The 17,895-nt window shown below is 43.4% G+C and overlaps 1 protein-coding gene across 1 annotated transcript in view; it reads left to right on the plus strand.

Moving 5' to 3' along the window:
- Nucleotides 1-16,313, plus strand: part of LOC308556049 (teneurin-2-like) — a 339,816-nt gene extending 323,503 nt beyond the window's left edge. The window contains exon 4 of the mRNA XM_081135052.1: nt 11,662-16,313. Coding sequence (XP_080991178.1) covers nt 11,662-12,005 — 344 coding nt within the window. The 3' untranslated portion in view covers nt 12,006-16,313. The remainder of the gene's footprint in view (nt 1-11,661) is intronic.
- The last annotated feature ends 1,582 nt before the right edge of the window (nt 16,314-17,895 follow it).

Consider the following 17,895-nt stretch of genomic DNA (forward strand, 5'->3'; position numbering starts at 1 on the left):
TTCTCTCTGCATCTCCAGAATTAATTGCTATTAAGAATTTGCTGTATATCTTTCCAGTTCAATGTATCCTATTAGCATATGTGTCTCTATGAACAACGTGCCCCACTCATTGTATTTTTCCTATTGTGCTTGTGTAACTTGACGCTTGGATTTTGAGATCTATCTCTATTAAGGCTAAGACTTATTTCTGATAATTCTCTACTCGCGTAATTGTCATTTTGTGGCAAAATGTGGCCAGTGTCAAAGGTTTGTAGATGCTGTTGGTTTCTCAGGAGACATACTTCTTCCAAAATAAGCAGCGTATGAACGAAATTACTTAACACCCATAACTTTGGTGACAGTTTTAAGTGGATAGTGTGAAGATCTTGTTTTTAGAAAGTCACCGGTTGATGCCTCTGGACGGGCTGACATTCTTGTAAAGCTGTTACCTCCCTACAGGTGAATGTACCCATCAGCTGTCGAGGGTCATGCTTGTTAGGGCCCTTGGGTGGTGGCTGGAGCCGCGCTGGGAATGATGTCTCTCGGTGACAAGTTCGGGTGCTGCTGAAGCTGATCGGTCACAGCGGCTCTCGCCGCGAGCACAGCGACACTGATGGCAGGGCCTCCGGCTGTGATGACGCAGGATCCTCTCGCCCCACTGTGCAGGCTCCTGCATTCTGCTCCCGAATTTCTTTCTGACACTGAGTTTTTGTGACTCAACAACTCTCTGGAAGTCAACAGCTGCCAGATGCTAAATGTAATTAAGGCTGTACCTGTGTGCGCAGCCTACGACATGTGTTCAGAACACAGGAAACAAGGGGGAGAGGGAGAGGACAAGCCTCGACTCCGTTCCAGTTACCCTCTGTCTGCGTCAGGGATGCGAACGCGACTAGGAGACTCTGGTCTTGCCGTTTTCTGCAAGCTCAGTGGCTGGATGCTTAACATGGCTTTAGACAAGTGTCCAAGCCCTCACAGTAATTGGTGACGAAGCAGTTGATTTAAGGAATTGATTTACAAATAAGAGTAGGTCATTAATATTTCTCCCTAAATATTTTTGGTTACAGTGTAGACACTGATTAGTCACTGAAACAAAATCTCTGCTATGCATACATTTACCTGGTGATGGACTATGATCTATCCATCTCACTAGTTGTCAGGCTGTGGATGAGTTAATTAACTGCTGAGATCTAGAATAATCCTTCAGTGATGGGAGAGTCAAAATGTTTTCGAAACTTCAAGCGCACAATGGAGACAGAGCCCTTCATGAGTGCTGAGAATGCCAATGGCATGTGCCTTTATCAGAATTTCAGCTAATGCTGGGAGCTTCTCTACTGATATAGCAAATAGTCTTTGTACTATTTTGAGAAAGTAGGATATTACATCACTTAATGGAATAAACATTAAATATATCTAAATATATGCAACTTAACTGCAAAAAGTATTTCATTTGTATAGTGGTAGCAAAATTGGAAAGTGGAATCATGCCAGTCATTTTATAGTTTTACACTTGCTAGTAATGTAATAATACTCTAATAATAATCATAATAATCATAACTAATATTTATTGTCTTCTTACTTTGTTCTGGAATGTTTTATATACACACACACACAATTGCCATATGAGGTGAGTAGTTCTCACAGTAAGTAAATCTCCAAGCAGCTAAAACAAAACAAAATAAGAACTAAAAATAAGCTAAAGATAAAGGTCTAAAGATTGATTTGCAAGGTCACAGCAGGTCTTTGTGGAGGGCGGGCTGCTGTCGGAGCTGCAGGTGGGAGACTGGACCTCAGGCCTTGAGCAGGAAAAGGGCCGTGAAACCGAGGTCCCCACGTCAGGCAAGAAACGTGAAAGGAGGCCTGCGGTTAACAGCACCACGGGGCCTAGACAGAACAAATGCGAAACTTCCAGGAGACAGGAATCTTCAATTTAGGCCCCTTTGGTTTTTGAAAATTAAAATAAACCCATCTCAGCTAAAATTAAATTAAGTACATTTAAAAAAACACCTTCATAATTAAGAGCAAACAAATCAACAAACAACCGATTTTGATCTTTAAGGCCCTAAAACATTATAATTTGTCAGATACATACTTTTAACTACTGTATAATACACAAATTAGCAAGTAATAGAAACACTGAACAGAAACACTTAAAAAGCTATAATAGTTTTTAAAGGAAATACATAATTGCTGAAATTAAAAAATGTTTAGTGTATACAGAAAATATGAGATCAGGCACAACTGAAGAAAGAATTACTCAACTGAAAAAAATAACCAAAAGAAATTAGCAAGAGACGATACAGAGGAAGAGATTACAAATATAATAGAGACATTTAGAGAAAAGGGTAGTATTTCATTTAATTACGGAGAAAATACAGAGTATAGAAGTATTTAAGAGGCAATGGCAGAGAAATAGTTAGAATAAAGAAATTATGAATTCACAGAAACTGGAGGCACAGTATATAGCAAGCAAGAATAGAACACTACATAGACTGACACAATTATGCTTTCTTGCCAAATACAATTAAATTAGAAATACAAGACAAAAATATAAACAAAATATCCAAATACATTTATAAACTTAATAAATAGGTTCAGTAGAAATATGAAAATATTGAGATCTAAACAATAATGAAAATATACCATGAATCAGAAGTCGGGAGGCGCAGTGAAAGTGGACCTTAGTGAGAAACACAGAGCCTGAAACGCTCAGAGCCAAAGGCTAGCCGACCAACAGTGACATAAAGAAAAAAATCTTCAATATATTTTAAAAGATTGCATGAACTCAAAGAAAGGAGGAGACAGGGATAATTTGTACACATAAAGGAAGGATTAAAAAAAAATGGTTTTTGAAAGACAAACACAGTCATTGGTGAAACCAACCCAGTTGGAAGCAAGAAGGCGTAGACATTGTCGGGAATGAAAATAAAGCCGGAATCTACGGACCTCGCAGGCCTTTGCGGTTGGAAATCTTTGTTCCAATCCATTTGTACACGTGGATCAAATGGGCATATTCCCCGAAAAATGGATTGTTCCGAAACTCTCAAAATCAACTCAGGAAAGCATGGCAATTGTGAACAGTCCGATCAGATTAACAAAAATCACAGCAAGTCTCTCCGTCTGTATACTGATGACCGTTCCAGCAGCTGCCATTTGTCGCGTGGTTTCTCTGTGGCAGGCGATGTTCTAAGCACGTCTCCCTGCCTCGTCTAGATCAACACTCACAAGCAGCCTCTGAAGGTGGGTGCTGTGTTTTACATCCACTTTATAAATGAGTAAATGTAGACTCATCAGAAAGACTTAATTCTAAGGATATATGGTCAATGAGTATTTTTAAAACAGACCCTGGAACTCCCACGTTAACCCTGGGCTATATCGTGACCATTGTATAGGGCTGCTGCCCTAATTAATTGGAAAAACTATATAAAAGCTTTGGGGACAGTGCCTGTCACACTAGGAAATCCTCAGGAAGCTAATCTAGTAACTGTTCTCAAATATAGGAAAGCTAGACGAATGTAACTAACTCGCTATTGTCCTTTTTTTCTGATTAAAAATATTGTTTGGAGAGGCAGAGCCTCACACGATCAGACGTCCACCACTGATGCTCTCACGTAGGATAAGTGATTGGTACTGTCTTTAGTAGAACTGAGTTTTAATCTTGGTGGAACTTTCAGCAGCAGAAAGGAGTCTCCAGCTTAACCAGGGGACTGGACATCTCATTTCTCTGTATGACCTGGAAGCTGCTCAGCAGAACCTTTTTTTTAAAAAAAATTATCTTTATTGTTGAAAATATTACAGATGTCCCCCTTTTTCCCTATTGACCCCTTCCACCCATACCTACTATTGTCTGTGTGCACAGGTTGTGCATATATACATATGAATTCTTTGATTAATCTCTCCCGACCCACCCACCCCTGCCTTCCCTCTGAGATTTAGTCAGTCTGGTCCATGCTTTTATGTCACTGAATCTATTCTGTTCATCAGTTTATTAAGTTCTTTAGATTCCGCATATAAGTGAGATCATGTGATGTTTGTCTTTCTCTGCCTGGCTTGTTTCGCTTAGCATAATACTCTCCAGGTCCTCCATGCTGTCCCAAAGGGTAAGAGACCCCTCTTCTTTACAGCTGCATAGTATTCCACGGTGTAAATGTCCCACAGCTTTTTTATCCGCTCATCTACTGATGGGCACTTGCAGCAGAACCTTCTGTCATGCCCGCTTTGTGGTTTTCCAAGTTGGGCTTCGTTCAGACTGGACCATGGAAATGCCACCATCTCAGAGGAGAAGGCCACTTTCACCTTTCTCTGTGAAGTCCCAAAACTCGCAGAGAAACCTAGGGGGCTGGACACTCTCCATCTTCACTAGCCATTTCGATGTCTCCTTGATTTATTTATTTACATTGGAATGACTTTAGTTACAAATTTCTTGTTGTTGTTTTTTAATTCTCACCTGAGGATATTTTTTCCATTGCTTTTCAGAGAGTGGGGGGGAGAAAAGGAAGGAGGGAGAGAGAGAGAAACATCAATGTGAGAGAGACTCATCGATTGGTTGCCTCCCACATGCACCCCGACCCGGGGCCGGGGATCGAGCCTGCAACTGAGGTCCGTGCCCTTGGCCAGAATCGAATCCAGGACCCTTCAGCCTAGGGGCCTACACTCTAACCCCTGAGCAAGACTAGCTAGGGCTTGGTTACCAATTGTAAAAAGAGTGACATATCCAACATTCAGATAGAGATTAAAAGAATTCATCTACAAGTTGGGAAGTACCAAAATATTAACATTGTAGGTGCTACATTTAAATGCACATTGTGATTCTTAAGGTGCATTTTTGATACATAAATTTCTGACTTAAATTTTCATGACTGATAATGCATGTGCACCTACTCTGTGGTTTTAAGCCACAGGATTTTTTTTTATGAGCACTTTTGTCAACATTTGGGAAAATATCTGAATATGTAAAATCAGATGAACTTTAGAAGGGCATTAAGAGAGGGTTTATGTGAACAATTTTAGTATACACAGCATAAAACATTAGAATTCATAAGTAGTTCCTTCTGGCTTTCAAAATTGTTATCATTGCAAATAAAATATGTAGATTTTAGACTTCTATGAAAATGATATTTTAGGTAATGTTGGTAATTATTTTGGACTGATTATCTTCTGTAGCTCATCCATATTTATAATTGCTCAAAATTTAGATATGAGGTATTGATTTAAATATAAGAAAACAATTTGGTGATATGTTTGATTAGCCAAACAAACGTAAAAGTTATGTTTTATCACTTATAATTACCACATTTTTCTCGATAACTTTCTATTTTGCAAAATTTTTAAGGCGTCAGGTAAAATTACTTCACTTATGTGATAAAAATGACTATAATTTTATAGTTATCCTTTTCTTAAATACCTGTTAGAAAAATGTGGGTATCAGATATTTGTTTCCAACTTTCAAATGTAGACTGTAACATTCACTAAAGAAAAGGGACCAATGTGTATTTGCAAAAGATTATTTTTCTTCGGATGAATGATCCTAGAAAAGTCCACTAAAGAAAGGAATCAGTGTTCAAAAGGAAGCAATATTTCATATTCAAAAGTAAAAAGAATTCACGGCAACTTTATTTTGAAAAAATAAAATTTATTATCAAGAGTATAATTTATTTTATTTTGGGTATAACTTATTATTCCAACTATGCTGTAATTATTTAAAAGGGTATAAATTGAGGAGGGTCAGAATATACATTTATAGCTAAATTGCATGACTTCATTATCCCACCCTTTACCTTAGATTTGCATTTTCAAGCATGATCACAGAGGGTCATTTTTTGTGCACACACGCAAATAAATTTGTGTGTGTGTATATTATATATATATATATATATATATATATATATATTCGATGGATTCATTAATTTTCCTAAAGGCCTCTCATTAACTTTTTGTTTAAACAGTCATCATTCTCAGTCAGGTTGATATTTTGCTGGTCCCTGGTATGATGAGGGATTTTTTCCTGTATCTTGGTTGTTGGCAGTATTATTTGAAAGCCCAGGTCTCACTCAACCCTTCTGTTTCAGCAGGCCTCCTCTGACACCAAGCCCGTGGGAAAGGGGGACCCACTGCAGGTGGAGGCGAAATTGTTCCCCACTTGGCTCCCTGACAAGGCCGGGGTCGGGGTGGTGTCTTGCTGTTGGGCAGTTGTGTTTTCAGACTCCCGGGTAGGACTCTGCAGGTACCAGCTGGTTGACGGGAGAAGGGGCACCCCCGTGAGTCCTGTGATGGTAAATTAGACTTAACAGGCAGCCCCTCTGGTACCAGCAAGGTGGGGGTGGGGAGGTGCCACCGTCCCCTGGTGGGGGTGCAAGTCCAGGATCCTCTCACGCCTCCAAGGACACCTTTCTCGGGGAGTCAGGAAGGCCCATTCCCGGTGCACGAGGGTGGAACTGGCTCGCCACTCGGCTGCTTTGGTTCCACCCAAGGGTGTCTGGGGGGCGAGGGGAGACGGACCTCTTATTCCAGACGACTTGACTTTGGGCTTCCTCTGTCTGCTCCCATTGGCGCTTCCAATTTGCCCCAGGTCTGGGATATAAGAGGAAACAGTAAAATTCAAGAAAGTCATCACTGTGTTCCTCCTCAGGCCCCAGGGCCCTAATACGTCTGACTTCTTCTCAACTCCTTTGAAACTCTTTTTCGGTGGTTTTTAGATGTGTTATCAATGGGTTTTAGCTGTACTTAGTGGGAGGAGTGGAGAGAAGGGAAATTCCATCTTGGTCTGGAACCAGAAATCCATCAAATTATCTTTTGAAGAATTCCTCATCATGCCAACATCCATTTCTATTTTCTCTTAATAGCTTAATTCTGTTAGATTTTGGTGATGCTGTGGCCTTGCTTACGATCCTAGTGTTTTTTAGCAACACTTTTGTTGACTCTCTGGAAATCTGGATCTTCATGAACTTTATAATTTAATCTCACATTAGCACTATATTACTTTCTGTTCTCAGCAACTAATTGATGACATAGACATTGATATGTGGTTGATAGGAAAACAGATATTAGTAGTAAGGGGGGTTGGGGGGAGTGGGGATTCATTTTCTGAGTGATCATTGGCAACTGTTTTCATGATTTAGCAGCTTCCGCTTCCCTGTGTAAAATCTCTTCTCTGAAGTTCAGAGGACTTGCATAGTGAGTGTTTAGATAGTAAAGTGTTCTGTAGGGTGCTCCACCATCACTACAGTTAGCTTTTACCTTCCTGCCCTCATAGAACAAAACCTGCTCAAATGCTGACATTTCCATTGCTATTTGTATTCCCTGGTATTACCATGACGTGATAACTCTGACTTAGCAACATATGTGCTTCTCCTAGTTAAAGGTTATTTGAAAGTGTGAGAAGTTGACAAAAACTTAGAAAATAAAGCCACGATCACAATGTGCTGACATATCCTTCCTTAGAGACGCATCCCCAAGCACAGTCAGTTGGCCAAAGGATGACCCTTGCTACCTATAGCAGAATTTCTCCCTAAAATTTATTTTGGAGACAATCTGGATTATATACAGGTTATGACCAAGGAAAAGACAACTTAAAGCAAAAGTGATTTGTCAAGAGAGTTCTTTTTGAAGATTGTGTTCCGCTATCCTGATCGCCTAATAGATTTTAGGCCATAATATTCTCTCCCGTCACCTTAAATTATACTAAAATTCCATGATGTAAATATCATAGATTCTGTGTAATTATTCATCTAGAAAAATATTGACTCACCTTGATAACATAATATGGGGCCACACTGGGCAGTTTATTGGCAATAGCATAAGACCCGTACCCTGGATGAAATGAGTTTGACACACTGTCCACAGTTACTTTCATCAGTGATATCAAGGAGATTGGGGGCAGATAAAGGGTAAACATGGGTTTCACGAATACTAAAATATTGGGCCTCTTTTTGTCGGCAAGATACTAAAGAAGGAATGAAATATTGACTACTTTCCACTAGAAACTGTAGCTTGGTGAATTACACCATGACTGGTCTCTTTCTTTCACCCAAAGCCGCCGTGGAGCTTAATAAAGACGTAATTATACAAGGTGAATGAAAGCAAAATCAGTCTTCCATCAATGAGCAAAGTAAATGCAAACAGTGAGTGGACAGGGTATTAAAATCTCCCCGTACCATTTACATGCGGAGCGCGGGGCTTCATGCTCCGGGACACACCGCGTGAGAAACGCCTGAGATAAATTCACACCGAGGGACGGGTGGGAAACCGGGTGTGGTCAGAGCAAAGGGAGGGGACCATGGAAACTTCTCCTGGAGCAGATTCGAGGCCCTGAGGGCGGCGAGCCTGCTGCCAGGTGAATGGCTGCTGTGCGCTGGGGAAGGTGCGAGCTGGGCCACCAGGCGACCTTCCGCGGCCCCCGTGTCGTGGTTATTGCTGCAGAGACTGCGCTGTGTTTATGGCTTCTTTGATTAATGCCTCTTTCCGATCAGGCTGTAAACATCACGGAATGCGTTTTTATAAGGCTCCCTGTTATACCCCTGGTGCCTAGCATAGCACCAGGAACAATAAATATTTGTTGAATATTTATTATTCAATAAATAATAGGCCAGTTTTTTGGGTTTTTTTCCCTCTGTACATGGCTCACCCGTTTCATAGGTTAAGCCGGGAGGCTTGGGGAAGGCTCGGTCCCAAATCCATCCCAGGTATTTAGAAGGACGTTTATTTTCTTTGAGTTAGTTAGGGACCAACAGGCAGCAAGCCAGATGAAAAGGAGGACGTTAGGAGATAAAATGTTTGCGGAAACCATTCTGTCTTTAGAGGAAACCCTGCCTTGCTATCAGCCCGTGGGAACTTGCTTACCTTTTCCTGGTGAACTCGGTGGGGTCCCTCCGGTTCCCTACCATGTGGCGTGCGTGTGGCTTCAGGGCTGTAAGCTTGAAGTTGAAACTCATGAGATGTTCTCTTTCTTTTCTGACCTTTGTGGTGACTTAAAAATCCATGCAAGTTTTATCAGACTTACGATGATCTCAAGTTTGTTTTAAGAGAAAAATAATATTTTAATTTCTTATCATCAAGTAAATTTGATAACTGAGCAGGGACCCTGTGTTTATGACACGGCTTCCCATGCCCCAGGCCTCCTGCCTGTTACTTCCAGTCCCCAGATTGAAAAGCATGTGGGAAGCCCTGCAAACCGAGGCTTCCTTTCTGCACATAGATGTTTCTCTTTTCCCAAGGAGGTCTTTGAAGCAAGTTCCAAATAATGAGATGTGGGAAAAGCATCAGGAAAGTTGCCTTATTATATATATATGTGCATATTATACACACACACACACTCTCTCTCCATTTCCAATGGAGTCCTATAGTTAAAATTTCCCACATGTGGAGTAAAGCATGTGTGTTTAATTTGGCTTTTTTTCATTAATTGTAGGGAAAGGAAGCAATACATTTCATGACTTCTCCAGAGCAAGCATGAGCTCTAAAGGCAAGATGGAAAAATGCTCATATTCAACTTTTTTTTTCTTGACTTAAGATTGAGAAAAGCAACAATAGAGAGAGAAAAGTATTATAGTGTCGGATATATATTAACTCAACAACTTCAGTTTTCTAGACTCAGGAAGCTGAAGTATATAGTTTAGTGTGTGGTTATGAGGCAATGCCTAACTGCCAAGGATTACGACAGGAAGGGGGTGCCTGGGGCGGAGAACTTGGGACAGCGTGATCAGCCGGGCCCGGGCATGGACAGTGCGCCCACCGCGGCGAGGACGGGCCTCCTCCCGCACAGGCGGTGGGACTCGGCCCGGCCCGCGGGGATGTCTGCCTGGCTTAGCTCACCAGGGAATGGGTTCACTCTGCAAAGACAGTTACGTACAGAAATGAGTTTGGTTCCACTTACACGGCCCAATAAGGCTGTGGGAGTTCAGTGTGCAATAAAGAAAGAAAAGATCTCAGAATAAAGATACATGTCTGTTACAAATTAAAGCGACACTAGATTCATCTAAACAATTGTTCAGCGCTTTTTAAAAATAAAAGCTGAGAGCCCGGCTGGTGTGGCCCAGGCAGCAAGAGGTTGCTGGTTCCTGTCTCTCTAAAATCAATCAAAACATACTTTAAAAAGTAAGAAATTAGAAATAAAAAAAATAAAAGCTGAGGAATGATACCATGTATGTGGACTGCCATAGAGGGTGAAGTTTATCATGTTTGCAGACTTGGGTGATAAGCAGTGACTCTCGTGTATCCAGCATACATGGAGGGGGTAAACCCGTGGCTTCGGTGTTACTTATAAGGTTTTCTTCGCCCATAGCATAGGAGTGCATTTCTTCACTGTAGTGTTTCATTGTCCATACATTGGTTAACGATGAAAATCCAGCTTTATATGTCAACGAACGGCGTGTGCCACCTGATTCCGTGTAATTTGCATTGAAACCTTGAAACGTCTTGGAAGAAGCTGGATACTGAAGCACACAGACAGAGCACTCGCTGAGCAAAAATGCGGCCAAGTGGGCGTTTGATTGACAGACACCGTTTGCCATTGTAGAAAGAGCTCGGGGTCTGCAGAGTAGGGGTGAATCCTGGACCTCCCACTTCCCCAGGTGTGAACTTGGACCCACCTTGAACTTCTCTATAAAGTGTTCAACCCCTAAACTGCTGGGCTATGCTAAGATTTAAATGAGATAAAGCTGTAAACTGCCTGGCCTCATGCCTGACGTGTGGTAACATGTAAGTGTTCGATAAATGCCTCTTCTCTTCTGCTCCCCATAAAACCACGGACCCAGCCCTGCACCACCCCCCCGCAGGTGCATACATGCGCTTCCCACAGGTGACCCCTACTTGTGCTTTCAAATTGTGTCAGCAAAGAGAAATTGTTGGATAACCTTTAAAAACAAAAGAACTGATGACTATTCATCCCTAGGATGCTGATTTAATTAACAAATGATTTAAGTCATTAAAAAAAAACAAAAACCAGTTTGGTATAGAGTATCCCATATAAGCCACACAGCTGTCCTAAGAGGAACTGAAGAGGTTAATACACAGATTTTACAGATGAGAACTTTGAGGCTCAAGGCGTAAGAGGCTTGCCACAGAGAGACTTACCGGTGGGAAGCGGGGCTGGTACCCAGGTCTCTGGCCACCGCTCTCATTTATTGGAAGATTAAGGTTCTTTGACATGAAGACAGACTGCTCAAGATCAGATCCAGATTTTGCTACAATCTAGATGTATGACCTTGGGTAAGTCGCTTAAATTCTCTGCTTCTCAGTTCCCTTACTTACAGAATAATCGCAGTGATATTATCACCATTATGAAGCTAGTCTAAAAATTTAAAACGTAAAATAAGCGGTGCAAAAGGAAAGACACCTGGAGCCACGTAAGCGCTCGGTGTGTATTAGCTATTCCCGTAAACCCAGTGCTTTTTCAGCTGGGTGGTGCTCCCTAGACCACGGTCAGTGCTGAAAAACATTTTTTTAAATAAAACCTGAGCATTCCATCCTAGGATTAAAATTAATCTTAGATGCTCCCATTTTTTTTTGTTCTCAAATTTACCCCATTACCCTCAATTCACTTGCCCAAGACCCGGTCCTGTGTGGCAAATCTTGCCTATTTGGGGGCGGGGATGGGAATGGCGTCTGTCTGCTTTTGGTAAGAACACATTTGAAACTTTGTAGGTCACGTCACCCCGTCTAAGGGCCTCTCTGTCCCTGTCGCCCTAGGCACCAACTTCACCCTGGCGGAACTGGGCATCTGCGAGCCCTCCCCGCACCGCAGCGGCTACTGCTCCGACATGGGCATCCTTCACCAGGGCTACTCCCTGAGCACGGGCTCGGACGCCGACTCGGACACCGAGGGCGGCATGTCCCCGGAGCACGCCATCCGACTGTGGGGACGAGGGATGAAGTCTCGGCGCAGCTCCGGCCTGTCCAGCCGCGAGAACTCGGCCCTCACGCTGACCGACTCCGACAACGACAATAAGTCAGACGAGGAGGACGGTAGGCCGCCCTTAAGCCCCTTCTCGCGCCGGGGCCCGCACACGCCGGGGCGGGGGGGTCTGTGTTAATAAAGAGGCGTCGAACACCGTCCATTTCCTTTTACATTGACTGTGTCCCCCGCTCTGAGCTGGGCGGAAATAAAACCAGCCAACCTCGGGCGCACGAGAAACGAGAGGGCGTTCCAGTGGCATTGCGGTGACAGCTCGGCCATCGGGTGGGGTCCGGCGGTGTGAGTAGCAGGGGAGATATGTGGCAAAAGAGGGAGCGGGTCAGCTCCGGCCTGTCCCCAGAGGACGTCCCCTCTCCACGCGTGTCTAGGCCTTTGTATCGATCTCTCCTTCCCAGTAAATGGCAACCTGCGTTGCTTACTTATTTTTTTCATCTTAAGAATCCTGCCTTATCTGAGGCTTTCGTTTCCAGGCGGCAATGCCTCGTATCCGTATCGAAGACCAAGCCTGGCACAGGTGCTCCGGAGTTTAATAGTAACAAATAGGAAGGGGCTTGTCTTCAAAAAAGGGTGTCCTCTCCGGCGTGTCCTCGCCTCCCCCTCGGTGCCCGTGGGGGTGAATGCCTCCCCGCATCTTCTATCACACATCGCTCTGGCTTATCCGTCAGCTTTGTAGATGGGCTTTAATGGAACTTTGAAAATTAAATGCTTCCGATCATTAAGCAGTAAATACAGGGAAGCCCAGGAAAGTCATTAAAGAGATAAGGTGCTTATTTGTGGGTTTCTCTGCGCCTCACCACTGCGTTTAGTCAAAGGCATCTTTTTAAAAAAGAGAAATCGCATTAGGTACAGTTGATTTACAAAGAGAACCTCAAATGCGCTGCGGGTTGGGATGGATACGTTGTGTGTATTTGCTAAAGGAATTACCGCTAAAATGTTTGCAAGTAGATCAGTTAAGGGTGTTTATATAAAATATTATAAGCGTCTGCTAGAGCAGCGTTAAGTATTTTCTTGCGTTTACAAAAAAAAGAGGAGAGGAAAAGAAATTTGCAGGCGGACAGCTGGTTGGGAACGCAGCAGCGTAACTAAGTATCGCTTCCTCTCAAAACTGTTGAAAATACATCACTTCCTGGGCGAGTTGCGTACGTTCCAAAGGATGTCACTTGGTTGCATTTAAATTTAGGTTTAATTCTGAAATAATGTATTCCACGGTGGGGACCGGGGATGTGTCTTAATTACACCTTCGCCCACGTGGCCGATGAAGGCGTGCTCTCCGGAGAAGCCCGCGCTGGGCTCCGTTCGGATTCTCGCAGAATCCTGACACTTGGCACACTCGACACTCCAAGGTGCTTCCTCGGAAGGAAATTACCGTTCGCAGTTTCCAGAAAGGCATACGTTGGGCTCATTTCCTGATGTACTTTTTCAACTTCACTGTGTGTCAGATTCAGTTTCAATCGAGGCAGTTTGATTATCGAATAAATAAAATCCCCTGTAATCCGGGAATTTAAGCAACAGTTTAAACAAGGTATCTTAGCAAATCTTCTTTGGTTAGTGTTCTCACCAGTCTCACGGGAACCACCTGCAGAGAATTATTGATACGTACCTACGGAGCCTGCACCCTCCCTTTCTAAGGGATGCTCATCTTTAAAAACTCAGCTAATAAAAGGGACGTTTCCATGAACAAAGGGAGCCAAAAATGCTTGCCTTGGATTTACCCGAAACTTGGATTTAGGGATGGGGGAATTTTTAATTAATGATGTATTTGGTAGGCCAATAGTAGTCTCTTTTTTCAACACTGTTTGAAACATCATATTTGAACAATCTTCACCCGAGCAGAGTCTCTATAAATCCCTGGGTATTAATAGGAAATAAACCCTTAGACACGGTGTCTTCTTTTTTTTTTTCTTTCTGCAATGCTAGTTATAATGCAGTCAGAACGGCATAAAGAAAAACGTCCTTAGAAGTCCTAAGCAAGCCTTTAGTGCCTGCATCTGGCAGAGGGTGTGTGGTAGCCGGAGTTCAAGCTTAGGTGATAGATGGTTATTTTAAAATGCACAGATAGAATGTGTTCCCTTTTCTCTTCTTAACATTGTTCAGTGTTTCCCTATTCAAAAAGAGGTGCCTAAGACATGTTCCGTTCTCCTTTGGGGCCAGAGCTAGAAATAAGAAACCGCGCACGTCACATCAGAAACTCCTGGAGCCAACACCCGGAGGCTCGAGCCACTCCGCAGGCCCAGGTGGTGCTTCAGTCAACTTGTCGCTCTCGTGCTTTGACCAGTTTCTGTTTCGCTCGCGGAGAAATCAATGCGTTCTCACATCGCCGACTTTAGGAAGCCTGGGCCTGGATTATCATATAGATTGACGGTCGCCCCGCGGGCTCCACCCCACGGCGTGGACACACGCAACGCCGTGGCTAATTCCCTCGCGCGTGTGCCCGCAGCGGCTTGCTCCATAATCAACGCCCCGTCCCTCAGAACCAGATCAATAACCTTTTAGGGATGCCTCCCTTGAACAGGAAGCAGTGAGGATCTATACTTTGAAAAAGCAGCTCTCCGATTCCATTTCAGAGTTTAAGGATCTGTGGTCGTAAAGATGAATGTTTTTCGTTGGGTCCCATATATTCCTATTTCATTTTTACGGTGTGGATCTTGGGGTGCCGAGAGTTTCACGGTGCTTATTTAAAATCTCCCTTAAAAACATCCGTACTGTGGTTTAACTGCGCATCGGTAGAAAGTAAAGACAGATCTCAAAAACCTACCGCTCTTTCTATAATATGAAATATGTATGCAACCTTCAAACTCATGTAATAAATTTCCCGGCTGCCAGCCGTCCCCCCTGAATGCTGCTGGGACAGAAATGACCTACAGGTAACTTGAAAGTCTATGACACTGAACACGCAGATGAGTGTGTCCATATTTTTTTTTTTTTTTCTTTTCGGCACAGACGTTTCAGAATTATCAGCCCTCGCAGCTCCGCATCTCAGGCTCACCGCGGGACCACCGGATGAGCATTGCGCAGGCTTGGGTTTCTTTAAATAGATAAAGCTCTCAGGTTCGGGTTATTCTATCAGGTCCTTTAACTCGGTCTTCAGGTTAACGACGGCTTGGTTAGAGACGGCAGTGAGAGTTGAGCACAGCTCGGCCAAGTTTCTGCTGCTGCGAAATTTTCACTGCGTCTACAGAAAGGGCTTTCCCTGTGACTTGAAATTAGAAACATTCCTTTTTTGGGTAATAAATGTCCCACTTAAAATATATGCTCACCGAAGGCCCTTTGTATCACCCGAGTTATGGAGAAAATGGGGCAGTCACTAGTACACAAGAATAACTAATTGCCTTCTTAAAAATGCGGAGAGGCACACAGTATAAAAAATCTGGGCTATGTAGTCCTGACTCCCTTAGGCAGTTTCTTTACCTTAGGGACTTAAAAATATCCTTGAGGTTTTATTTTTTTTTTTCCCTTCCCCAGCATAATTCTGGTTTCAGTTATTTTGTTGGAAATCCAGGAAGGAAAAAAGACAAACAAAATAAGCTTGGCTATGGGCTGGGGAGTCGGGCTTTACAGAAAAGGAAATCTGGCCTCGGTTAAGGCTTTGAAAAAACGACGCTTCCCTTGTCCGCTCCGTCCCCCCCCAAAGCAAACAAGGGCAGTGTTCATTTTCATCCGTTGTCAATTGGGAAATTTATAATTCTCCTAATGTACTTTGAGGCTGGAACTATAAATGTTGGGTTAATTCCATTGCATTTCACAAAACGCGTTTCTGAAACAAGCCGGCTCTCGGCACATAATGGGTTTGTGGAACGTGTGTTTGTGGAGCGCAGATCCTATTAGATGGCCGGTCCCCTTGGCAGGTCTGCGGGGCTCCTGTCTCCTCCAAGGGCTCGAGCACCCAGGTACCGGCTGCATGTTCACTGAGACATGAGGCGTGAACTCGGAGGGAAGGACGCTTTTCCTTAGTCCCAGGGACAACGTCTGTAGGTTGTCACCGCTAACCGCGTCGCATTCGCTTGTCATAGGGGCTGAGTTCCTTCCTCTCTTCAAAATGTGGCTTCTCAGTAAATTTTCCATGCGAGCGCCTCGTGAGTAGATCCATTCCGAGACTGGCTGCGGGTTTCTCTTTCTGCCCCGCTCGGAAACTTCCTTCGGGTTTTCCGAGCCGCTCCTTTGGTCTCCCGCATCCCACATGTACAAGTTACACAGAACGCCTAGAACAGACGTAAAAGCTTGCTGCAAGCACCAGGTGATTTTAGCCTGGGGCTCATAATTTTGCCCTTCCAGTTGGGAGGAAGAATAGGAACAGAGGTGGCTACAAAAATAATACAGTGATATTGGACTGTCCTTTGGACGTTGGCATGCGGACGAATGCTTTTCCAGCCAAACTCTATGGAAAAGACTTACATGGAACCTAAAGAAAATATTGTCTTAATTCCTTAAATACAAAATAAAAATTGAAAAAAAAAACATGAAAGAAAACAAATGAAACTTTAAATCCATCTTAATGACACTTATTTCAAATTCTGTGCATAAGCTTTATTTTTTTTATATACTTGAAAATTTGAAAGAGAAACATTAATATAGAAGAATGTAAAGTGAGTTCTCATGGAATAAAAAAAAGGCATGGGGACAAAAGGCCCCGGGTTCCCAGTCTTATCTGCTCCTAAATGAAACGGAGATTTGATTTCGATAACTCTGGTCTGATCCCCTAATCGTGCAGATAGTAGAGGCTCCAGAGGCACCTTATCTTCCAAGACGTTCATCATCAGTGTTTGTGAAATCAACAGGAGTCTCAAATATGTAACCATCACAGTGTTAAAATACAACCGATAATAATAGAGAACCAGAGAGAAAATTTAGGAATATCTCGCGGTCACAGGACTCGACACATGCGCAAGAAACGGAAGGCCTGACCTTCCGCCAGCGAACCTGGGTGGGGGAGACCTCGGCCGTCTAGGTTCTCGGCTAATGACGCCGTGTTTCCATTACGTTCAGGCGGTGAACTTGAAGTGAACTTGAACTTGAGTGTAAGAACGCCCCCGACTCCAGCGCGGCGTGTTCCACATTATAAACTTCAGTTGCACGGCTCTTAGTTATTTATATATTTTCTTCTTTCCTTTGGTGGTTGCTTTCATGTTTGCTAATGCTCCCAGGGGCTATCAAGCAATGGCTCCATTCAATAAATGCAATAAATAAAATGAAGCGCTAAGCCTTCCTTTTGGCAGGGCCAGCGTGATTATTACACGCGTAATCTCCAGGCCTCTGGGGAGACGTTGGGCTGGCCGGATAATCATTGGGTTTTAAGCTGCTGAGCCCCTGATGTCTGTCCTTTCACTGCGGTGAAGTAGCAAAGGCAGGGAACAGGCAAGAGCAAAATGTTTCTGTCCCTTCACGATCGGAGCCCCTTTGCTCAGAAAACCCTTAACTTTTTTGCATAGTGTTCAAGTGACGTTTTTTAGTTTTGTTGTTGTTTGTCAGGAATCAAATTAAATTTTAACTTTGGGGAGAGACGGAATAAGTTATTAAGGCCATAAATAAAGTGAGTTAAAGCTGAGGGGGCCGGTGGTATAAATTTTCCAGACAACGGAATCAGGACGAATTTGCGCAGAAAATAATAGCAAACTAGAAAGGGTTTGAGACACGTCAGTGACCCGTCCTGGAACCGGGACACGGCGAGGGGGGGAGAAGATTCTGAGCGATAGGTTTGTAAACAGGATAGAAATTGCAGATGTGTAGGTGCTGAGTGGAGGCTTCTCCATAAGGGCAAGAATGTGACTTGTTATTTAACAATGAGAATTATTTAGTGCTAGCCGAAAGAGCTGCCTAGAAAATTACCCCTCCCGGTCTCCCTAAACTCGGGGAGTTTTAGGGCTAGGAAAGGAGTCAGAGGTGGGGGTAAAAGATGCGTGGAATAGTCATGAACAGCAGAGGTCACGAGCTGCGGCCCCCAAGCGACGTTACTTGGTTAGTTGTCGGGCAGTGTCTAAACATTGTACATGACTAAGCAACATTTTAAAAGT

Source organism: Miniopterus schreibersii, assembly GCF_964146895.1.
Source record: "Miniopterus schreibersii genome assembly, chromosome: 4".
Lineage (NCBI taxonomy): Eukaryota > Metazoa > Chordata > Mammalia > Chiroptera > Miniopteridae > Miniopterus > Miniopterus schreibersii.